Source organism: Chenopodium album, chromosome 20 (genome assembly GCF_948465745.1).
Source record: "Chenopodium album chromosome 20, dcCheAlbu1.1, whole genome shotgun sequence".
In the NCBI taxonomy this organism is placed as follows: Eukaryota; Viridiplantae; Streptophyta; class Magnoliopsida; order Caryophyllales; family Amaranthaceae; genus Chenopodium; species Chenopodium album.
The window spans coordinates 28,005,028-28,031,052 of record NC_137853.1 but is presented as its reverse complement, the minus strand read 5'-3'; the positions used below and the strand labels follow the sequence as shown (position 1 = coordinate 28,031,052).

Here is a 26,025-nt window from a genome sequence, read left to right as displayed (position 1 = left end):
GAACTGAGCAGAGCTGAACTGAACTGAGCTGAGCTTAACTGAACTGTACAGAATTGAATATTTTATAAGAGAAGGAAATTAGGAGCTGAACTGAGCTAAACTGAACTGAGCTGAACTGAACTGAATTTCAACGTATGAGAACAGGCCCTAAGCTTCCACACACGGCGGAGCAAAGTAGAGCAGGGCAGGGCAGGGCAGATTTCAGCAGAGCAGAGTAGGGCAGAGCATAGCACAGCAGGAAAGAGTAAAGAAGAGCAGGACAGAGCAGAGCAGCTCTAAAGAACAGGGCCTAAGGGGTGTCAAACTAAATAATCGAATAGAGTTGGGTTAACCCACGATGGGTCAAGTCTATTCAAGTTGGGCATGTTTGGGTTAAGATTATCCTTTTAACCAGCCTCGATTCGAGATCAATTTATATTTTATTCGGATAAATTTGTATCGGGTTAATTAATTTTTGGTCCGGGCAATGCCCCTGGTCATTATATGTATATTATAAATGAGATTTTTATTATAAAAATTATGTGATAAAATACAAATATTGATTAAATTAGTTACATTATCACCTTAAACATCCTCTTAAATGGTGGGTTATGAGACTTATATATCAAGAGAATAATGGTGGTGATTAATCACCTTAAACATTCTCTTAAATTGGGGGTTAAAAAAAATACTCAAGAAATGACATGGCGTCACATCATCTACCTAGTCATGATAACACGTGGTGAGTTCTGCCTTCCCATTGAGTTTAAAATATATTATAGATTATAGATGTCTTCCTGCATTGTTAGGATTTAATACGTGTCATTAAGTTAGTAAAAATGAGCAAGTATTAGAAAGATATACGGTTTTAAATAACTAAATACCTTTTCAAATCTTTATTTTATTTAAGAAAGTGCAAAATTGTATTTATATATTTTATTTCACCCAATTTATCATCCGATCCACCAAATTCATCCATGAGAATGATTCAAATGTGGATGAAGGTAAATTAGGTGATGGATGGATTGGGTGATAGATGGATCGTTGGTGGTTGAAGGCGGATAAAGCATCACCCGACCCACCTATGATCCATCGCCATCCCATTAGAGAAGACTTGATTTTCTCTGTTGAATTTACTTTTCATTTCATGTGTAAATTAAATTTTTTACTTTTTGTGTTTTGTTTTTGGTACTTTTGGCTTTTTTTTTTTTTTTTTTTTTTTTTTTTTTTTTTTGAGATAGGAAACCATCAGCTATTTTTGAAACATTCCCTTAAGAGAGCGAGACCATTAACAGTTGTTGGTAATTTTCTTCAAAAAATGTTAAGAGAGATAACTTTGAACTATATTGTCACAAAATTCATATCGCATCTCAAAAAGAACAAAAATAAATTGAACAAATACACGTAATTGGATGTACTCTGTGATAGTAACATCATCCGAAGTATCATACTATTTCAACTGAGTGAGCTCACCTGAGATGTTAACAATCTTTCTGCATACACTACATCTTCAATTAGCAACCCTTCCACAATTTGTTTGACATCAAAAACATGAATAAAAAAGCATACACTATCTTTTTATGTACAGAGTACATCGTCAATGGAAAAGAAAGTCTGGTATATCATTTTATAAATAAAAAAAAAATAAAAATAAAAAAATTCAACTTTTTACATGTAACTTATCAGAAAAAGGATGTTCAGTCTCAGCACTGGAACTGGAGGTTGCAGATTTCTTCAACTGAACCAAAATAATGGTCATATTATCACAGCCTTCACCACCAACAGAAGGTGCCAAGCATTTGTCCAACACTCGTTCACTTATGACAGAAAGTTTAGTTTGCTGCAGTGTTACAAGCACTTGCAGTTAAGGACTAGAACAAGACAGACATTATTGCAAGAGAGTAAATTAAGAGTTACCGATTTCAATTGTTGATGTACAAAGTCTACTACTTCTTGGCTTGACATGCAGTCCCTGAGCAATAAAATAAGACAATAAATGTAAATCCACAAAAACAAAAACAAAAAAAAAACAAAAAAAAAGGGAGAGAGAGGGAGAGGGAGAGAGAAGCAGCAGCAAAACCATGAAATAATAAACTAGGAATAATAAAATTTATCTATGATATCATTAAAAGTCATCATAGCTGCTGTTTTAAAGAGAAATTTTGCTACAAACCAATATATCCACATAGACATTTGACAAAATATACACCATTTGCATGTGCATCCAAGAAGATACAAAGAAAGAAGATTATTATAAGCTACCCTAATTGTGGCTACTTTAAGTAAAAACTTATTTTTCAAAAAAATAAATAAATAAATAAATAATAAAAAAAATCTATTATATGAGCATTAAACAGATAATCAAGTTTCAGAATTTCATTTGCATGGGTAACTTTTCAAAGTTATCAAAACAGCAATATATATAGTTAAATCAACTAATAAAAGAACCAATTATTCCAACTTTTGCAAAGAGTAATAGTTAAGGCCTGCAAGAAATCATGCACAAGGAATACCAAATTCCATAACATGTGAGCAGTTGAGCACAATAAACTCTATAATTGTAAGCTACTCACAATTGTTGGTTACTTTAGGATCACAATTATTCAAAAAATAATAATTCTATCAACTGAGCACTGAACAGAATATCACGTTTAAGAATTTCATGAGCATGGATAACTTTTCAAATTTATCAAAACAAGAATTTATCAAGTTCAATTAACTAAAAAAGAACCAATAGAGCTAACTTCTGCAAAAAGTGATTGTTAAGTTCTGCAATAGATCAAGCAAAGGCATACCAAATTCCATCACATGCGAGCACAATGAACTCTATATCTTCTGAAAGATCAACCTGAAGAGGCATAACAATGTACGTAAGTGTAACAATTGATAAATTGTCATTTTACAGTAGGTGAAACATAGCAGGTCACAAAAAGTGGGACACAAACCCACTATTGCAATAAAAAATTGTCCATGGCAACAGAACTCTAGATTCCTCTGCTGCAAAACTACATGCAACATCTATATTATATACAATCTAATAGATGTATCCATGCAATATTGTACATACAGTGTTTACGTCAGGATTTGCAGTAACTATTTGCTCTTCGGCTGGCAATACATCATTACGCTTGAACTCCATGTCTCCTGCACACAATAGGTTTTACTTTGAATGCCCCAAGAGGCGAGGAAAGCAACAAAAACACTGACAGCTTTCTAATGGACAAATAGCTCCAACAGGTATATCACCAATGGCTCTTGTCAAGTTTAAGGACCCATTTATCCGTCCACCATGGATAAATCCACCAGCTTTCAGGATTCTATCTTGCTCAGCCTCAAGTTCAGGTTTGTGATCCTTGGATAATTCATAAGCCTGTACCAAAAGATCAGCATCGTAGATGCAGGAAAAACTAGTTACAGGGATAATTATCTTACATCCTTAGTGGAGCATATAAGTAATGATGGACATTCAATCAATCAGTCAATCAAAGCCTTAATCCCATAAGTGGGGTCGGAATGATGGACATTCCTATTTAAAAAACGGATAACAAGAAGCATCAATCATTTCTTAAATATGCGACACATTTTATGCAATGAACCTAGTATACCCTGTCATTTCCCTAATCTTTTCCCTGAGAAAATTAAATGCTTTGTCAAAAATTAGAAGAGGTTATCAGACAGAGTTGTCAAATAGAAAACGGGTCGGGCGCAGGCCACATATTAAGGGTTTTCACCCTTCTACTCTTTGTTAAATAGAGGCAAAATAGGGTCATTATAGGGTTTTAGTGACAACCCATTAATATTATATATTGTGGTGGACATGTCAATAAACTCAAATAGGGTCAAAGACACTCTTTACTTCTCTCTCCTCTCTTTTATGGTAGCATACATTTGTGCCTCTTCACAGTACTGTTTCTCTTTCCTCCGCACTTATAATTTTCCCTAGGCAATTCACTGAAGACAGTTATGAGGTAATATTGGATTCCATCTACTTTGATTATTGGATGATCTAATTTTAAGCTTACCATATAGAAGCAGTTCCAAAGTCTGCCTTTGGTTTATCTCTCCCCTTTCTTCACCTTCCTTGAGAGAAACATCTGGGTTACATCTTCTTTGTTATAAAATGGAACCTAAAGTAGTCACTAGAATTTACTAAACTACACTAAAATTCAGATTTCTTGTATTAATCATACTGTAAGTAAATTTAATTGATACTTCGTATATGCTGTACATAAATAGAGTTTTTAACATAATTTTCTTATCAAAGTAAACAATTCTTCATTGTTTAGCGTGACCTGCTAATGACCTTTTTACAATTGGCATAGACCCAGACCCAGACCCAGACCTTATCTCGACCCACTAACAATATTGAGTGGTGACCTTCTGACTTGCCCTTCTAGCAACCTGCTCCATAACCAGGCTTACCAACAATGAGGTTTTCTTTGTTTTTTTTGAAAGGCATGTGAATATCACAAATACAGCATGCATTGAAAAGAAACATACATACTCCTTTTATTTACTGCTACAGTGGGGTGTGGGGTAAAGAGAGGAAGGACATAGAAAGAGGAAGGGGAGGGGAAGAAAGAGGATTACTTGACCACACTTGGACATCACACAACGAGAGTCACCAGCATTAGCAACGACTAACTTGTCATCTTGAATTATTAAAGCACATGCCGTGCAACCTGATGTTGGTTCCTCCAAATCAGAATCAGACTCCTGGTTGGTGTGTCAATAAACAAAATGGGAGTCAAAACCAAAATCATATTCATAAAATTTGGCAAATAGATGAGGTGGTAACTTGAGAGATATAACAACATCTAAAATAGGTCATCAGCGTGATCAATGAAGGTTCTTCATAAAGGTTTTTAGGATAAGCTTAAAAGAAATAACTATTTAAAACAAATAGTTGGTGATCATCACAGAGAAGCAAGCTTTACCTTTATAAGAAACATCGATGGCATTTAAAGTTTTACTAGCCACAGAAAAGAAGCTATCAATCCACCAATAAGCAACAGTCGACAAGCAAAAATATGTGCCAACTCATAGCATCATTATTTGGTCAAGTTAAATCTGATAGAAAAAAGGCCATGTTCTAGTTTGTCCGAAACAATGTACTAACCTCATTTGAAACTGCATCAGTTTCAGCTTCATTTTCACCACTAATGAGAAATAATTCATCATCAATCCCATCATTTTTTTCTCTATCATCCCAAATTAATTCTCTCCATTTTTTGTTTGTACGAATCATTTCATCCATTCTGCAAAGATGAGTAAATAGACACAAAAAATGAGCTGGATTTGTTTATATCAAACCTCCCCTTGTTCTTTTATGTTCTACATTGCAGGCAATTTTAGAAAATATTGAACTATACGAGCGTGTAAGATAAAGAAGGGTAAAGTAAAGAGAGAGTGTAAAAAGGTGGGTTTGTGTAAGAAAAAGGTGAATAAAGTAAGAAAGAGTGTGAGGATACTATTGTGGGGTTATACAGGTAACATCATTGAATGCCGTGAAAGATGACCTTGGACAATATCTCTGGGAGGCTCCCAGATGGCAATCAATGTTGCCTAATCAACAATGTTTGGGAGGAGAAATTTAATACATCGAAAAATATATGGGTTCAATAAATACAATAGAAATGATTTAGAAGCACGTCTTTTTCGAACAAATCGCTAACCCATTTAACTCATGTTAATGCCAAAAATTCAGATTCACTTTGAAAAAGAATTGCAAGGGAAAATCAGATGTTTCAAATCTGCTTCCAAAATCCTATTTAGAATACCAGAGTTGCTAAAGGAGCTCAATTGAGATCCTAAACCTATACCCACAAGAACTTTGCTACAAAGACTGATGGTTTTTGACAATAATACTACAAACACAAAAAGGAGTATACATCTACTCCATGTTTCCCTGTGTTTTCTTTTAATACTCCCTCCATTCTTGAATAATTGACATAGTCAAATTTGGCACACACTTATGCACTAGTTTGTCCTTGGTTATATATGATTAAATATTAGTTAAAAAAAACTTAAAAACTTGATATAATGAAGTTTTATATTAATACCTATTTAACAATAAATTTCATGATAAAATTTGTTTTTTATATGTTACTTAAAAACGATGGTCAAATTTAGTACTAGTATATAAATAGTGAAAAAAAAAAAAGTCAAACATGTCAACTATTTAGGAACGGAGGGAGTATATACCATAATACAAACTATGGTTTCAAATAGTTGAGTGGGAGCAAAAAATTGCGGGTCAAGTAAGAGAGACGTAATATAAGGTCGGAATGTCTAAAATAAAGAAAATAGGCAAAATAAGAGAGAGTTAGTGAGTGAAAATGGGCAAAGAATTGTGTAAGTTTGTAGAGCCTTTCTTTGGGATGGTGCAGTTGTTCTCTCTAAATCCCCTCCCATTGCTTGGGATTGGGTGTGCAAACCTAAGAATCAGGGTAGTGTAGGCATAAGAGACTGTATTAACTATTAAGTGGAATAAGGCTGCTTTTGGTGGTTATGTGTGGAAAATTGGGGGTTCAGTGAGTTCACAGTGTCTATATTAAGGATCAAGGTTTCTAGGATCTTGTTCCTATAAGGAGGGATAGTTGGGGATGGAAGATGCTCTGTAAAGTGAGAGATGAGCTGAAGCAAGGGTTCAGTGAAAATAGGTGGATGAATAGCAAGTATAAAATCGCTAACTATTATAAGAAATAAACAGCCTTGGACTAGCTGGGTTTGGAATAGATTTAATATTCCAAAACATTCTATGATTTGCTAGTTAGCAATTCAGAAACACTTGAGAACTCAGACTAAGCTGTATAGTTATGGTGTGTGTGACAGTGATCTATGCTTACTTTGTGGGGAGGAGCCTGAAACTGAAGAGCATCTGTTTTATGCTTGTCCTTGCAGCTTAAAGTGCATTAGAGAGATCTGTCCTTGGCTTGGATTTCAGATAGCTCAGGCTGGAATAAAGGTGACTTGGAAGAAATGGAGACGGGATATGACTTCTAAAGTGCAGCAACAAGCGAGCCTTGCAGTGCTTGCTGCTGTTAGTAAAAAAATGAATTTTTGTTCAAGAATGACATTTGGATGACTAGGAATCATGCACTTTGGCAGAGAGCTATTATGCAGCCTAGTATAGTGGTGCATTCTATCAAGCAGGAAATTTGTGGTAGATTACAGCTATTAATCTCTCATAAATGGTCGAGGAGTGACTGTAAATGGTTGCATAACCTTAAGTGTACAGTGTAGTGTTTGTTTTGTTGTTTGTTTGGCCCTTTTTTGGGTTATTGTAGCTTGTAGTTGGTGTTTGTTTGGTCGGTATGGCTCTCTGTAGTGCTAGTGTGTTGTTTGAGGGCTTGCCCTCCCCCTTTTTGGTAATAAAATTTCTTACTTACCAAAAAAAAAAAAAAAAGAAAAAAAAAAAAAGAGTATTATACTAAGGTAAGGGGGTATAAGATAGAGAGTGTTTGCCAAGAATAAAATAAAGTAGGAGTGCCTAGATCAAAAATGTACTTTGTGACAATATAATTTTGAAAATAAGACCCCAAAATTTTTGTAAGTCCAATTGTCCATTGATCAGTCAATTTTTCTCTTACCAATTAGGTAGCACAAATCAAAGACAAAAATGGAAAGAGGCAATTCTAGAAACTATGAAGCAAGGTAACTTTAGAGTTGGAAAACAAAGACATAATCATAAGTCCAAAATCCATTTAAAGACAGATGGAAAAAAAGGCAATTATAAGCAAAAAAACTGTAAAAAAAAAAAAAACTGTTACAGAGTAGTACTCTAGCACAACCTACAAAGTGAAATTCATAAACAGCGGGGGTCACTGGTCACAAATTAGTATGTGGTTGGAATTATGAATGAAATCATGATGATATGGGTTTGGAATTTGATTCTTAATAGCACATAATTGGTAAAATTTTGGAATGAAGTTTTTGATACAGAGAGAGTACTGGTATGAGCCAACCCTACCTTCGCCCTAGGATTCTGAACCCCATATCTTAGGGGTTTGAGGTATACGTTAAAAATTCAATAAATTATCAACCAAACACAAGGTATAAAGTTTGATGTATAGGTTTAAAATTTGTAAATTCATCAACCAAACACATGGTATGGGTTTAGACTTTAGACTGTCTAAAACTCATACCTCATTCCTAAAATCCGTGAAACAAACACCCCCTCCTAATAGGAAGAGAGAATTGATGAGGATCTGGAATCACTTGACAACCATGAGAACAAAGAGAATGAATATTGAAGGATTTGATGAGAGTGACTGAGCAGATTCAATAGAAGCAAACTTTACTCAGCTTTGTCAGCTATAACAATGATATAGGACAGGCGGTTTCACTACCAAGATAACATATTCCTTTGAGATGAGATTACTCTAGATGTAATAGACACAGTTTTCAGGTAAAAGGCCTTTATGAAAATCTACAACTATGAAATGTTCCAGTCCACTTTCAAGTTCTAAACTGACACACATCAAAGTCTAAAACCATCTTTATAGTACATGAAATCTCTAATGAACTGAATATAATGCAGCACTGTTTGAAAAAGAAAATAACCTGAGAAAAGCTCTACGGAGTGCTTTTACCAAATCACCTGCCATGTACGCTTCATCAGTAAGTAACTCCTTGTGGAGAAGCTTTGCACAAAACTTAGCAACTGCTTTCCCTGTCAAATGATGATAAACCCAGACTTTAGAATTATATTGCAATCCATTGTGAAAAATGCTATCTATCAGTACTTGACAGTGGTTCAAGCACATGCTGAAAGAATACAAATATATGTTTAAATTAAAAATGGGAAGAAAAGAGAAAACATAGGTTAGGGAAAATCCAAAGAGAACATTTAATATGCCCAAAAGCTATCACAAGAAAGCTTTGTTCTTAGTCGGAAAATGCGTTTATTGTCATTGGCCTTTGAAATAGATTGGAAAATCAAGGAGGAGAAATGAAGAAATTGAGAAGATGAGAATTTAGGAAATTCAAATTATTGATATAAGGTTGTATAAGCAATGCAATAAAATCATCACATATGAGAGCAGAATCCCAGAGCTTCAAGTTGCTGGACAGTGGACAATATCATAAACAAAAGATAAAATAAAATAATTTTTTTTTTTTTTTTGTTATTGCTTCCCCTCTACAACTTTTGTAGTACAGCTGTTCCCTCTTGTCCCTCTAACTAACTCAGCCTTCTTTTCAAGCTAATCCTAACAACAAACTTATTAAGTTATTATGCACCTACCAATAAAACCACTTTCCCTAAACCCAAAGCATTGCAGCATCTAAGTCTTTCCCTTATCATCTTCTTGTATGTCTTGGGCTAACTCTAATGTTAATTTTCACTGGTAACATGCTAATATCTATAAATTTCATCCATCTTCAACAAATGTGGTCGTTTTTTTCTAGAAGAAACAAGGTGAGAAGAAAAAAAGGCATAGAAACAAATTCCAGATGCCTTTGAACGATTTCTCCACCCCACCATACACCCCCCCCCCCCCCCCCCGCCCCCCGCCCTCACACTTAGCACTCTTTGCAACAAGCACCTACAAGAAAGCAGAACCTCCCTAGAATTATTGTTTTTCTAGTTCCCCGTTCCTATAAAACGACTACTATGAGAATAAAGAAGCACTAACAAATCTCTAAATAAACAGCTGAACCAGCAAGTTGCTCTTCCAAATTGAAGTTCCATTGAAAAGAAAAAACTTCAAAAGCTTTCAACCAAAAAAAAAAAACAAACGAAATAAGAGAGAGAAAAAAAGAGAGCACAAAAGTGAAGAAAGTAAAACTCCGCCACGCGTAATGAGTTGTCATTGCATATATGAGGAGAAAGCAGGCCTACAAGCTCCTCAGTATATGAAGCAGACCATATCGCTTATGGAGGAAGAAAGGTAGGGAAGCAAAGAAGAAATGGAGCACCACAATTTATTATGGAAGGAGATATATCAGCTTCCTCCAAGTTGTAGAATCTAGAGAGGATTTTTTTCTTTTTTTCTTGAAGACGAAAGATGAGTAAAATAAGAGGACAAGACATCCTCACAATTCATAACAGGTAAACTCAAACTGAGAAAATCTTCTTTAGACCACCTCCATCATAATTATTAGTCAGCTCCAACCTTTATAATCTCTACTCTAATTTCTTACCCAGAGTAAACCTGTGACACAGGTTTTGACTTAGTTCTCATCAGTCATCACACGCCAAAGTCACTATCATCTTCTAAAGAATGGCCAGCTCATGGTGATCAACCTATTTAATACAAAGTCACACCACCCAGCCTATCTATTGGAGGAACTAAGATGTCATGCTGTGCAATTATCGGTAGGAACAGAATTTTCCAATCCATTGCTGATTGCTCTAGTCTTTATCAATAACAAAGCTCATATTTGATACATAAACAGAGGAACTAAAAATATTAGGTATTGTGCAAGCCCACTCACTGTCTGGATACTCTGGAACACAGGACATACAAATATTATAAAATTCTCCTTAACCTGGACATCAATAAAAAAAAACTCATGACTCATGTAAAGAGTAGTCACGTATCTCTCTACTAGTATCTGACCCTTGAACCTCCACCAAAACACAAGGTGGGGTCTTCTTCACTAAACACATTTTCCCAATTTCACATACACTCCTCAAGTTCACAGTAGACAGAACAGAACGAGCTCATAGGTAGGGATTTTCTTCACAAAATCAAATACAAATTCTAGCACTTCAATAGACAGAAAATATGATTTTGTTGACCATCAAAAGATATTCTCACTTCCCAATCCACGCATATCCTCCAAACCTGAGCTGTCACTGTCTCTAAAGACTTAAACAACTTAATTTGTTCACATTCTCAAGCATAAGCATTGACAACTAACTTGTGAAATGGAATCAGAATAATCAAATTAATAAGTAAATTTGTCAGCACCTCAGTTCCAAAAATCCTTAGGAAGCAACAATAACTAGCCTAAATTACTATTCCTTTTTTCAAAATAATTGATCACTAAAAATCTAGAATATAGAGTATATTAAACAAAAATAAAATTTAAAAAGGAAAAAAAATTCTAACCCATAGATAAGGCATACACAATATGCATAAATCATTGTGAAGCACGGAAATTTTCTCCCTTTCAAATATCCCTGCTCCAGAAACGCAAGAAACATTACGTAACATCTGGAAACAGATGGGAAACAGTCAAACACCCCAAGAAGATTAAGCTGGCAATCAAATGTCTCAGACTAGCAGAATAACTAAGCATGCCATGGTCGAAACTATGTAAAACTTAAGTAAGTTTTGCAAGCCCATAAAACTTAAGTTTAAAATTCGATCACCTGCCATAACTCATAATCAACTCGATTATATACCAGTCAAACTAGTTTTCTTATTCCATTCACTCTTAATTCTCTGTGAAAAACTGATAAGCATATCAGTGTGTTTGCCATAATTTGTAGTCTCCAGCAAAGCACGTTGTAAATTGCAAGCTCAAAATGAAAGAGTCTCAACTTTAGTCCACAGTTTCACCAAATCAATATGTAGAAGGTGAAGATAAGAGGAGATGGAGGGTTGAAGATATTGACTTGAGTACAACCAATGATTTTCAGAGGTGCATCCATTCATAGACACATAGTAGGATTACAGAGAGAGAGTAAATCGAATATCAACCAGTAAGAATGTAGGGTTTACCATATACCCTCCCCATTTCTTCCAGACTCGTCACACAAGGAGACACTCCATACCCCCCTTCTATTAGTCAAATAAAAAAAAAAAAAATTGTTCAGCAATGCTAAGAAGTAGAATGGAAAAACAAAGAAGAGCATTCATGAGAGATTAAAAACCATGATGAAAGAATTTTTTAATACCAAGGTACACTACTCCTTACAACTCTGTTTCAGAGTACGTTAAAATTTTAGAAGATTCCCCGAAACAGCAAATCATAAATGTGAAGAAAGGTGTGAAATGCTTGAAGCAGAAAATTGGTTGAAAATTTTCAGAAATTTGTGTATCTAAGAACAATTCATATGCCTCTCAATAATCATCCAAGTCAGTTTAGGCCTTTAATCTTATTGTGTCATACAACTAATATGAACCACCATCAACCTACAAACAAGTATGACTATCAATGCAAAGTAAATATTTCTACATTGCCTGATTAAACCAAGACCATTGTCAAACCAGATCTTTTCAGCCATCTTGTCCAAAACATTCCAGGGTCCCATTTTGTAGACATCCAATAACCCACTTCCCCGTAACAAAGAGTGATTAAAATGGAAACTAGCAACCAAATACAGTACTAATTAAAAGGCAAGATATATGTGAAGGCTCAGCTGCAATGACAAGTATTTTGTCATTAGATCAGTAGAATTGAGAAAGAAGAAGACAACTTAGAGGAAAAATGATAGCACATTGCTATCTGATGTGATTAAATAATCAAGTGGATTTATAATCACAGAGCTTCAAGTGGATGGACATTCCAACTACAGAATAATGCAAAGTAAAATAAACCCACCTCAGTATACTACCTCCATTAACAGTTATTTGCAACAAATGGGGGTAGCATGGACTCCTAGGCAAAAGTTTTAAAACATGATTATTGAAATATAAGGGTAGTATTTAAGTATTAATCTAATTAAAAAAAAATAAAAACCACAATTAACCCATCGAAAACCACCACCACCAAAAACCACCGCCAACAAACTGACTGAAACCACCACCACCGAAAACCCAGAACCCACCGAAAACCACAAACCACCACCAAAACCCATTAAAAACCACCAAAATCACAAAAAACCACCACTAAAACCTATCAAAAACAACCACCAAAACCCACCGAAAACAACCATCAAAACCACAAAAGCCCCAATCGAACCACCCCCTTCCCCCCACGAATTGAATTAATCCCAACCACCACCACAAAACCCAACACCACCTAGACCACCCTAAACACCCACGAAACCTAGAACACCACCTAGACTCCGAAACCCACAAAAACCGTAAAACCTTGACCATCATATCCACGAAACCCGTGCCGCCCAAAACCACCACACTCTTGAAAGTTGAAACCCACATGCGACCACCTCCACCTCTAGATCTAGATAGAAGATGGGGAAGATGAAGGAGGATTGAGATTTTGATGGTGGAGGAGAGAGATAGATTTTGATGATGAATGAGGAGAGAGAAATTTTGATGATGAACCACCAAGGGGAGTGAGAATTTGATGATGAACGAGGAGTGAGAAATTTGATGAACTAGAAGAATGTTGAGAAATTTGGTTTTTTTACAGATTTGATTTTTTTTTTTTTCTCTTTGAAGATTAGATTAGTTAAGTTAGGGTTATAATAGAGTATGGTTAGTGAAATAATTAAAGGAGTAAGTTGGTTAAGTGAGAGCAGTTTGGTCATTTCTAACAAAAAAAACTTACCAAAAGAGGGAAAAAAAACATTTGTTGCACATAATAAATAGCACCCGTTTTTGGCAAATGTTGCAAATAACTGTTAACGGAGGTAGTATATCGGAAATCACTTCCTTTCCCTCTCTCACCTCAACAAACTCACTGTCTTCCTCTCCAAGCTAATTTGCATGACCGAAAGTGCTCTTCCCCTAGCCTAGTCTAATACATTATTCACTGATGAGTGCGTGTGTGTAATGGGAAAAGTACATATATGTTTACCTCCATGGCCATCATATACAGCAAAGAAAGATGTAGAACTGTCCAAATCTGGAAGAGCAGCATGCTGTAGACAAGTAAAACAAATTATTCATACCCAGGATTTAAAAAAAATAAAATAAAAAATAGTAGCGGTAATTCTTCAGAGCAATTTTTTCATTTTTTGAGTTGATGGTGAGAATTCAACTACATACTTTCTCAGCACTTTAAAAATTTAGAGACAGCAAGTTCTTAAATATCTTGCAGAATGAACAATGCCATCTACAGTACCAACTCTCCCAGCCATATATACTCGATCCAGGGTGCACCAATTTAGAATTAGACCAAAGGTGATGTGGGCCAAAGTAAAGTTTAGCAAGGCTTATCAAAAACCAACTCAATAAGTCATTAGCCCCCTTTAACCTTACAAGCTTGCAGACTTTGTCCTTGGTAAACCAATCATTGAATAGTAGAAAGAGAGTGAAAGATAAACAACACCCACCAACATCTTCATGCGCCTATGCGCCTGCTAGATGATTTCAATACATATTTCAGATTTCACCCGCCCTAAATAATAAAATTTCAAGCTAATTCCTGTGAAACTGATCTTCTTTTATTAAAAAGCACAAATATTTAGTCAAATTGCAGCCTTTCTCAGAAAGGTATATCATCTTCAGCAGCTTATATCCATTAGGAATCCTACCAGCAATTCTCAAGAAATATCTCTTCTTAATGCAACTAAGCACGATTTGTAGAGCTATACTTGTATTGTGGACAAATGAAATAAAACAAAGTGCATTTTGGTCCTTAAGAGAGGATCCAAGTCGTGATTAAATCTAGCTTTTCGATGAAAGCAGAGATAACAGCCAGCATTCAACTTGTTCCCTACCCCCACTTCTGGCATCCATTAATTTGCTCGGCGAAAAAATACTACTCAAAATTTTTTTTTTCCAATCAATTTAAGATTTTAAGGTTAAAGGTTTCACTTTCTCATTCTCGTCCGTACACCTTAAATATGTATTTTTCCTATACCTAACCATGATCAAAAATAATAAAAGAACCAAGTATTCTCATATTAATATACAGACCATAAAAGAAAAAAAAATTTACTACCACCATTTCAAATTATTTGCAACGATTAGACATTTTCTACTCACACTTTATGTCAAATTGCTGCAAAAATTTAAGTGTTCTCATATAATATATAGTCCATAGATAACAACCTCCGTTTCAAATTATTTGCAACAATTAAACATTTTCTACTCACATTTCATGCCAAATAAAATCGTTGCAAATAATTTTTAACGGAGACGGTGGTAATAGGTAATTTTGATAGTTTAAAGGTCATAATTTGAACTCACCGCATCTTCCATAGATGAACGCCACCCTTGCATGGACGACAATCCATATTTGACTCTATGATTTTCACCATCTTCAGATACCTTCTCAGTTTTAGGTTTACTAAGATATGTTCCCATTTTCAAGCTGCAAAAATCATGTATTTTTAGTTCAATAATCCATCTATGAACCCTAATTAGACTATACTAACAATTGAATTGATATTAATAACTTAGACTATCAAACTGATAATCGATGATTAAAGAAGAAAAAAAACACATCTTACTTCAGAAGCTGCTTCGATAATGGAGATAAAACTCAGTAACCGCTTCAGTAGAGAAATCAGAGTTTACTTCAATGGAGGAGAGAGAGAAGTGCAGCTTTAAAAGTTAATTTCTCAAAGCTCTTTAAGTAAGAAGATATACTACGTAATTGATAACATTAATATGGAAAATTAATGACCCAATTTTAAAACCAGGGGCGTTTTAAACACAAATACTAAATGCAGTATAAAATAACGCGGAATAAATTACAATTAAAAACTCAAATGATCAAATTGTCCTATTTAATTATTATATAGATATAACCTCCAATTTTCTAAAAAAAAAAAATATAACCCTTAGTAATTCATTCCCTCTTACAATTCGTCCTATTTTCCTCAAACCAAGACTTCGGAAGTCCATCAAATTAAACCAACAAGCTCTTTCTCCATTGTCTTTTAATAACGTAGATTAAGGTCTAATTTTATGTTTTGTGTTGTAGATCTCTATATTGATTTCTTTCTCTTGCTTTTCTTACATAGACATTGTTTTATTAGTAGATGCTCAAAAATAAAATAAAAAATTGAGGGTCTCGGCTTCTCTAGCCAGTAAATAGCTTCAACAACCTGCAGCCCAAGTCAACTACCTGCCACAAGAGCAGATACCTTTGACCATGTAATAGCTCTTACACCCAGTAGTTCCTATCAGCCACCGGATATGTGTACCGGTAGTCGAAGCCAACTACCATACCTATTATATGTTACTGAATGTATAATAACAATATGTTTGGTCTTCTTATGAATTTGAGGTAGCTACTTTCACAATTATATTGATGAATTGGAATAGTGATCTGTATCATGAATTGATTCTAATATGATGAAAGGTAAAGATTTCTTGAGATATTCGAAATATTATATATTGAAATAATTATAGATTTATTAGTGATTTTTTTTATAGGTTAGATTTATGAGTGATTATGATTTATTAAACTAGGGGCAATTTAGGAAGTCTAAAGTTAAATTAAATTTAATTTATCCTGCATTTAGGTAAAATTAATCTGTATTTAGTACCACCCGTATTAAATCAAAATTAACCATCAGATCTAAATAAAATTAAGGATTTTTTGACTTTTACTACCTATCAAACACATCAGTTTCATTTTTGCTACCTATGAAAACTTTTACTAGTATTATATTTTATTACCTAGCATATGCCCTAAATTATTTTTTTTTTTTAATATTAGGAAGGCTCATTTCGAATTTAGGTTGGGCTGAAGGTTTCTTAGGGGATTTTTTTTTCAATATAAGTTAAATGAGTTTGAGTTAGTTGGGTGTTTTTTATCGGGTTATGTGGTTCATTTTCGGTTGAGATTTTCAACCTTAACCTAACTCATTTAATTTTAGGTTGGATTCGTGTAGATGCATTTAAGTTTTTGGATCAAAAACCTCAACCCTAAGGGCCTGTTCTCATTGACTGAACTGAACATACTAAAGCTGAACTGAAATGAAATGAATTTATAAGAGAAGGAAATTAGGAGCTAAAGTGAATTGAACTGAACATTATCGAATGAGAACAGGCCCTAAACCGCTATTTGGAGCGGGTTTTTGGGTCGGGTTTTCGGGTCCCACTAACCTGTACTCAGCTCCATGCCTCCATGCATATTTGCACACGGGAAGAAAAACCAGTTTTGTGCAAAACATTGGGCTCATTCCAACTTCCAAACCGACAAAACCACTCTAGGAAGTTTTTTTTTTTTTTTTTTTTTTGAATAGCCCACTCTAGGAAGTTGATAAAACCAATGATGTAAAAAAGTACCCTATCCAAACAATTTAATCTTCAACTTTTAAACACGTGGCATTATGTCATCCGTGGTAGACTGACACGTTCAAAACAGATCATTATCAAATATTATAATCCAAAAAAATAACAAAACAAGCTAAAAAACATTTTAAAAAATAAAATAAAATAATTTTATTACACGGATAAGATCATTGGCAGATCCTTATTTAGCACCACGAGAGAGACTCAGTCCTTTTTCCACAATCCACGTCTTTACACGTCATCCTTGTTTCCCTTTTTTTTTCTCTATATATACCACTTTACCAACCCTTTTTTTCCCTACAATTATTCATTCTATATTTCTATCCAAATCCTTTATTTCTCAAATTTATCCAAAATTATTTATTTTGCAAGAATTATCTAAATTTGCTTTGAATTAGAGCTTTAATGGCGGCAGCAGTGAAAGGCTTCTCTTCTTCGATTTCATCTTTTTCTCCATTGACGAAGAAGAGGAAGAACAAAACGAGCAGAAATCGTGTTGCGGTTGTTTCTGCTTCGGCTGCTACTACTTACGCTGATCCTTACCAGACTCTTAGCGTTCATCGCGGAGCATCTGAATCTGAAGTTAAGAAGGCTTTCCGACGCCTTGCTTTGCAGGTAATTCCTTTGATTTCTATGCTTTACTCTGATTTTTCATTGATTTTTTTTAAATAAATTTGAACTTTTATTTTACTGTTATTCTTATTGTAGATTTGTATTTTGTGAAAATTAATCGTTTTTTCGTCTAATTTGAACTGTATTTCATCTGCTGAATTATAACGTTTTTTGTGCCGGTTTTTTTATTATTATTTTTATTTTGATTTATGTATCTATATTTTTTTTGTAATTCTATGCCTCTATGGTGCGATTTTTGCTTTAAATTGTGGTTTGCCGATGAATGTTTTTTTTTTTGTTTTTTTTTTGTTTTTTCCTGTTAAGTTTCGTGAAATTTGATTTTTGGTTTAATTGTTTACTGTATCTGGGTGATTTCCCAATATAATGTAATAATATAAACTAATTCCTTATATACATTGGTTTAAAAACTATTTCCCACAATACCGTACACGTATGCTCAGTTTCAAGGTTCGGTATTTGCAAGCATAAAACCGCTAACATTATTGGCGGTTTTAACTATTATAGAACCTCTAATGGTATTAGCGGTTCTATGCATAGAACCTCTCTATTGGTATTAGCGGTTCTTTGTAAAACTTCTAATACCATTAGCGGTTCTATATAAAGAGTTGCTAGTGAGCTAAAGTAGAATAGAACCTCAAATGGTATTAGCGGTTCTATACGTTTAAATTTCAAACCTAGGAACCGATCCTACATGGACGGTAGTGTGGAAAATAGTTTTAAAACCAACTTATTTAGGGAATTAATTTGTATTTTAGCATTATTCAGAAAAATCACTCTATCTTATTAGAGAAGTCTGGTTTTGTGAAATTTCATCAATTTGATCTAATTTGAGACATTTCAGCTGTAATTTACTGATTATCTTGATTTGTGTGGAATTTGAAGTGTTTCTATGGTATCTAATTGGATATGTAAAATGTGGTGGTTACAGTATCATCCAGATGTATGCAGAGGAGATAATTGCATAATCAATTTTCACCAAATCAACGAAGCTTACGATGTAAGCAATACTGATTCTTTTCTTTATATATTATCAATCAATATTCAAATATTCAAAGTTTCACACCTCAATAATCTCAAACAAACATAGGTTAATTGATTTTGAATTTGGTGTTAATGTAGATGTTAATGAGTAATTTTCGAGGCGAAACGAAGGAGGAAGAAGCAGTGGAGGCATATTATGATCCAGATGAAGGATTTAGAGGAACAGACAATGATTCAGAATGGGAATTATGGGAGGAGTGGATGGGTTGGGAAGGTGCTGGCATTAGAGATTATTCTTCTCATGTTAATCCTTATATTTAATTTAATTTTTCTAGAAATAGGTGATGTTATGTTGATTTATTAATCTGATCAAGTGTACATATCCGTCTTTGATTAAACGAAAATGGTTGATTATTGTAAATCAAATAAATTCTTGCTGGCTCTCCAAAGGAAGGGAATGGTTATTGGGATCTCAAGGAAGGTTCTTTGACATCCTAAAGAAGCAAAACTAAAATTAGACCTTTATTCAAAGGGATTAGAAAATTTTTTGGACTTATATCGTCACTACGAACTACGAAGTATATATTTTAATTCAAACTTTCATTATCATTAATATTGTCATTATTTTTGAGAAAAGGCAAGAATTTTATTAATCACAAAAATGTAACATGCAAGTACACGGAGGCAATGCCTTTTAACCAACTAATTAAGCATATTCTTTGATAAACATTTATACAAATCCTATTTACTACTCCCTCCGTCCCCTATTGATGGTTACTTTTGCTAAAAAAATCACGGGAATTAAGGAGAAATAAAGAAAGTACATTGAAAAAGTAAATTTACATTGGGTATGCAAAAAAGTAGAGAGAGAAAGTAATTAAAGTATATGGGAAAGTAAAATTTACATGGGAAAGTTAAATTTGCACAAATATTTTTGCAAATGTAAGAGAATTTTGGTAAAAAAAATAATATTAATGGTACTTGAAAAAAGCAAATGTGACTAACATTTTGAGTCACCAAAAATGGCAAAAGTGACCATCAATAGGGGACGGAGGGAGTACAATTTCAGGTTTAAAAATCTGAGCTTCCCAAACAGCAAGATTTCTTTAGTGCCAAATGTTGTAGACTAAGGCAGAACGTAAGCTCTGGTACACCATTTTCTGGAATCTATTCCTAGCACCCTAACTGATATGAAATAACCAAGAAAAGAGGGGGAAAAAATCAAGTAACAACAATTTCAAATTAACAAAATAAGATAAACCTATGTCAACAATCACTAAGATATATAAAATAGGGGTTCTTAATTAAAGATAACGCAAAGTAAAGTTAGGATTAAGGTGTAACTACAAAGATTACAAAGTAGCAATCACAAAGAAAGAAAATAATCAAAAAGATTATGGGTAGAGAAAGAAAATCTCATTGATTTCAAAATTAAGCAAAAAGTTTTTTTCCAAAAGAAAGTTTAGCCCTGTTTAAAGGCTTTACAAATAACCCTAAAGTTCTTAAATTACACCCCTTGGATTACAAATGAAAGGCCAAGATTAAAATATAGTAAAAAGAAGTACAAAAGAAAGGAAGTCGTTCGCTCGAAATGGGGCATTCGGAAGCGGCTGCTCTAAAGGGTAGGAGCGGGCGCTCCTCCGGGGGGAGCGGGCACTCCTTGTAAGTGGAGCAGCTGCTCCTTGCGACTGTCTGGATAGCTCAACAACGTTGATAACTTCTTCATTTCTTGTTCAAATTTGGCATATGACGTATTGTTGGAAAGTTCTTAAACTCTACTTTCACCTCCAACTTGAATCACCTAAAAATTCCTTGTAACAAAAGAGATATGTCTAAATGAAGTAGTTGCATCATATATTGATAAGCTTTATCCCTCTCATCCTTGTTCTCATTCTTTATCTTCAACCACCAATTGTAAAATCAAGACACAAGGATTACTTTTATTCACCTAAGTCACGTCATAACATAGAGAATTTATCCAAAAATTAGATTGGAGCCATAAATGCCACCAAATGGATCATATAGTCACACAACTCGTAGTTTTCAAGGATGCTCCCGCATCACCAACACCAATCATTACAAGATTGCATGCTGTAAAATTCATCACACAACCCAAGTTGATCTGCATCAAAGTAATCAGTTTCTCATTGTACTTATAGTCAAACATCAACTGCCGATTTGTTTCAACAACATCAAAACATAGAGTAGGGGCAAAGCCAGGATTTTCAAGTCCTGGGGCTGGACTTGTTAAACAACATATTGATGGAAAAAATTGAAATGTACTAGTATTTTATTGTTACAAAATTTTTTTTAGTTGAATCGTACTCTACGATTAAACAACTCATCACAATCATAGTAAGTGATGGGATTCAAACCCAGCCTTCTTGGGAAAAAGGATCATTACCCAACCAACATGACAAGCTTTTTTGTTGTGCTATATATGTCTTTAATACTATATATAAGAATTTTAAGGGGGGGCAATAGTTATGAAACAAGGGCCGCAAATTTGGGCCGGGGAGGCCAGGCCTCCACCAGCGCACCCGCTGCCACCCCCCCCCCTCGCCGCCCCGTCCCTTCGCCCTTGATAGTTGATAGAGAAGGCAAGTATCATCATTCACCATACCAAATTGTTTCAGCTTTTCCTTTGTTTTGAGCCTTCCCCAAGCAGCCATCCAAGTAACAAATCGATGCTTAGGGATATTATATTTGTTCCAATTTCAATTGTACCAAGGAACCTCAATGTGACTAGTCTTAGTAATAATATTGTCATTGTACTGTCAAAAAAAATTAATATTGTCATTATTAGGAAATTTTCACTTCTGTTACCACTCAAAGTCTCAAACACCCTTATTTCACTTTTGCTATCCATTTAAAATTTTATTTTATTTGCTATTAGCTAAAATCACATAATTTAAATTTCACTACCACTTAACACTTTTAGTTATTGTGAGATCCAACCACCCTCATTGTCACCTTCTGGCCACCCTCCCTCCTCAGCCACCTTAACTACTTCCTCGTCAGCCACCAAAAAAAATTAAAAAATCTGCCCCCCTGCCGGCGGCCAACACCTAAAGCTTTGGCCGGCACCGGCGGCCCCACCCTCCCTATCCCCACCTATGCAGACCACCCCTCCCTATATTTTCCTTTCTCTCTCCTCCTCGATTTCTCACATCTCTCTTTCTTTCTCTATCTTTCTCCTTCACGCCTCTCTAGCTTTCCCTTGCTCTCTTTCTCCTTCTCATGCTATCTTTCATGCAAATTAATGGTTTTAAGGTTAAATTTGACTATGAAATCTCTAGATCTAGAGATTTCATGGTCGAATTTGGTTTAATTCGACATGAAATTTGAAGCCAATTTCAGTTCTAAAGGTATGTTTTCTTCTTTTAGTTTTCTTTCTTTAGTTTTTGATTATTTTTTTTAAAAAAGTTTTGGGTTGTGATGGTGGGTTTGGCCATTTTGTGGTGGTTGGTTTTAGGTGGGTGGGTTCGGAATGTATTCGGTCGGATTGGTGGGTGGTTTTATGTGGGTTAAGGTGGTAGATATAGGTTTGAGTGTGTGGGTGTGGAGAAGAAGCGAGGGGAAAGGGGGAGGGGTGGTCGATTCCGGTGGGGGAATGGGGAGGGGGCCGATTTCAGTGGGGCGAATGGGGAAGGGGTGGTTTTCGGTTCGGAGTGGTCGTTCGGGGATCGGGGCAACAAGATGGGGAAAAGGGAGGGGGTGGTTGCGTAGGTGGGGGAAAGGGAGTAGGGTGGGATCGCTGGCACCGGCCGAAGCTTTGGGCGCCGGCCGCCGGAATGGGAGAGGGTGGTTGACGGGAGGGGCTAGGCAGTTGAGGGTGGTTTGGTTTTTTATTTTATTTTTTAATATTTTTTTATTTATTTTTTGAATAAACTTAACGAAACCCTAATAGATTCCGTTAAGTGGTAGTGAAATTTAAATTATGTGATTTCAGGGTCTAATTGACTATATTGGTAAATAAAAAAGACCGCAGCGACAATTGGTAAAAAAAACTTATTCCGGCGACAATTTGGTAAAAAAAAGTTAACCCCGTGCGACAACTTAGTAAAACCAATAAACTCCGGCGACATTTAGACCAAATAATCAATTTTTTCCGACAAACTCTTTAAAAATCATAAATTAATTTGTTTTTGTGTTTTTAAATTTATTTTTCCTTTAATTGTGAATAACTATGTCATCTCCTTTTTATTTTGCTGAATCCCAATACCAAATTTATTTCCGACCTCCTTTTTAAAAACATTTCGTTAATAGGGGGTATGAAACTTAAGTGAAAATTGAAACTTAACATGCTTTTTTTTTTTTTATTATTAAAATTGTTATTTCCATAAACCACGAAAAACGAACTAAATTAAGTATTTGGAGTATTTTGTTGCAAATTTTTATATTTTTTGGGGTTAAATGTCTCCTGAGATAATTTTATTTACCAAATTGTCACTTAGGGTTAATTTTTCTACCAAACTATCGCCGGAGTTTTTTTTTTTAACTAAATTGTCGCTAAGGGTCTTTTTTATTTATCAATTTGGTCATTTGGCCGATGTTAGGTGGTAGTAAAATAAAATAAAATTTTAGATGGGTAATAAAAAGGAATTAGGAGTGTTTAAGTGGTAGCAAAAGTGGAAATTACTAATATTACTCTATCTATTCCACATATGGTTTTCACTTTTATGCATTACAAAAAATATTAAAAAAAAAACATGTGTTGTCACTTTCCTTTTTCACTGTCCCAAATTAGTTTGTGCTGAATAAATTGCAAAACTAAAAAAAAAAGTTAAAGTGATAAAAAGAAGAACGCTTATAGTATCATTATTAAAGTTGATTAATGGAGAGGATATTGAGCATTTTTACACAAGTTATAGGCCCATTCACTTCACCTTGTATTGACTGAATTGAAATTATTTTTGCTGAACTTAAATTATTGTTGCTAAATTTAAATTATTTGTACTGAAATGAAATTAATATTACTGAACTGAAATTATTTGTGCTGAATTGAAATTATTTTTACTGAAATGGAATTAATATTTATGAACTGAAATTATTTTTGCTAAAACTGAAATTATTTTTATTGATTTTCAATTATATTTCTTCTTTAGGTTTACTGATTTTTACTACACTGAAATTGTTTTTACTCAACTGAAATTAATTTTACTGAACTAGAATTATTTTTACTGAATATTATTTTTTTAGGTGAAGTGAACAGGGCATAACATTATTTGAGTATGGTTTGTTTCATGGAAAAACACATTCACAAAAGTTATAAATACAAGGACAATTTATTTATGGTAATGAGCGAGAAAACAACTTTGAAGATAATTGTTCACTGTATCAAATGTTAATTATAATTATTGTAAACTTCTTGATTAACTCGCGATAAACATTTATTAAAAGTGTTTTTACTAACAATTTTTGCTAGCACACGTGTACCCACAACTAATACTTTAAAAAGAATTAAAAATTGCGGGAAACTCACTTTTACTTTAACTTGATCATTTTTGTTTTAACTTTCATGTTTTTTTGAAAACTAAAAACCAAAAAGAGGAAACAAGAAAAAGGTGTTTATACTTTTCTGTTGTCAGTTTTTAAAATTATCATGATTTTAATAAGTCTAGATAATTTTTGATTCATTATTGTGACATATATAATATACTTTTATAAAACAAAAAACAAAAAAAACTGAAAACCACAGCGATGCCAAACGAACTCTAAATTTTCGAAAATAATTTTTTTAAAAAGGGAAAAAAATAAAAAAACCTTAGAACTTGTTATACCGTTCTCCATCCATAGGGGTGTAAATGAGCCGAGCCGAGTACTGCCTTGTTCATGTTCAAGCTCAAGTTCAAGTTCAAGTTCATTTAACTTAGGCAAGCCCGAAACGATCCCGAGCTTTCAAGTGAGCTTAAAAATCTATTCAAACTTAGCTCTTTTAGTACACTATATGTTCACGAACGGCTTGTTTAACGAGCATTTCTAATAAAGAGCTTCGTACTTTTGACAGTTGAAAATCTCAATATTAGCAAAATAATTAAATCTTAATTATTAAAAAACTTAAGAATTAACATTTGTGAATAAATCAATAATTCATAAATATAAATATACGAGTAGTTCGCAAATATAAATAAACGAGTTGTTCATTAACTTATCTAAACGAGCATATCTATATTCGTGTTCAAGCTTATTTATTACACGAGCTTCAAATTTGTTCATACTCGGCTCATTTATCAAATAAATGAACATAAACGAGCTTCAACTAAGCTCGAATTGAACTCGAATAGTTTATTGATCAGCTTGGTTCATTTATACCTCTATCCATCAATCACTCAATTCTCTCTCTCTTCTCTACTCATTATTGCATGATCTAGCTCCTGGCCGATTTTGCTTCACCTTAGGCTCAAGCATTTTTCCCCGTTCTTTCTATTCTCTACTCAAGTAGAAAATCTATGGTAATTTCCTTCTCTCTTTTAGATATGAAATTTAATCTTACTCTATAACTAGGAAGCATGTCAAAACGTGTGTAGGACACGATATGATCTAGTTTTATCTTCTATTTTTTGGGATACATAGACACGGACAATGTCTAATGCTGACACGACTCGTTTCTTAGATTGACATGTCAGCTCACTAATTTCAACCCAAAATGTGGGGGAGCCCTAATCAAACTTTTGAATAAACATAATATGTTTATTTAATGACATACACTTTTATAAATATTACAGTGGCTAATGTGCACGATGCACGTGCATAACTAGTCATGTCCGAGAATTTATTTCAGTTTGGTTTTATGTCACAATTTTAGTTATTATTGGTAACATCACTGACGGAAAATATAAACAAAAAATTTTAGGGTATAAATATCCGGATTTTTTTTACTTTTACCACAAAAAAAAAACAGGAAATTGTTTTTTACTTCCAAAACTTTAAAGACTTTTATTTTACCACCAAAAAAAGTTCTAAAAATTGTGTTTTATCACCTACCATCAGGAAAACCGTTAAATCTAACCGTTATAAAAAAAATTCTTTGATTATTGTGCATAAAACATTGTCTTTATAGGTTAAGTGGGGCATTTAAGCTCTATGGGTCCAATTTGATGTCCGATTTGACAAAAAATAATCGAAAATGCCTCATTTTACATGTTTCATGCAAATCGAGGTATTTCTAATCAGTTTTTGTTGACTTTAAATTGAACCTCAAATCGAAGTATTTTCTCATATTTTATTAGTATTAAGTTTTTTAATTTTTTACCATTTAAAAAAAGAGTTTTTTTTTTTTTAATTTTTTTTTTATATATAAAAGTGAAATTATAAATGTTTTTTTTTTTTTTAAACAGAAATTATAAATGTTTTAAAACGATTGTGAAAAGTGAAA

The 26,025-nt window shown here is 34.0% G+C and overlaps 2 protein-coding genes across 2 annotated transcripts; one reads left to right on the top strand and one right to left on the bottom strand.

Moving 5' to 3' along the window:
- Positions 1–1,580: 1,580 nt before the first annotated feature.
- LOC145597456 (putative protein phosphatase 2C 21) lies at positions 1,581–15,390 on the bottom strand. Its single transcript, XM_081653632.1, has 11 exons — positions 15,239–15,390; positions 14,976–15,099; positions 13,639–13,702; positions 8,545–8,653; positions 5,099–5,237; positions 4,570–4,695; positions 3,226–3,349; positions 3,047–3,123; positions 2,775–2,827; positions 1,897–1,951; positions 1,581–1,819 (listed from the first exon to the last, which is right to left on the bottom strand). Exons 2-11 carry the CDS (start codon positions 15,090–15,092, stop codon positions 1,640–1,642), a joined length of 1,044 nt encoding a protein of 347 aa, XP_081509758.1. The 5' UTR covers positions 15,093–15,099; positions 15,239–15,390; the 3' UTR covers positions 1,581–1,639.
- A 1,934-nt stretch (positions 15,391–17,324) lies between these two features.
- Positions 17,325–19,100, top strand: LOC145598346 (chaperone protein dnaJ 8, chloroplastic-like). The gene is made up of 3 exons (XM_081654688.1): positions 17,325–17,648; positions 18,595–18,663; positions 18,786–19,100. The coding sequence occupies exons 1-3, from the start codon at positions 17,439–17,441 to the stop codon at positions 18,966–18,968; spliced, it is 462 nt and encodes a 153-aa protein (XP_081510814.1). The 5' UTR covers positions 17,325–17,438; the 3' UTR covers positions 18,969–19,100.
- The last annotated feature ends 6,925 nt before the right edge of the window (positions 19,101–26,025 follow it).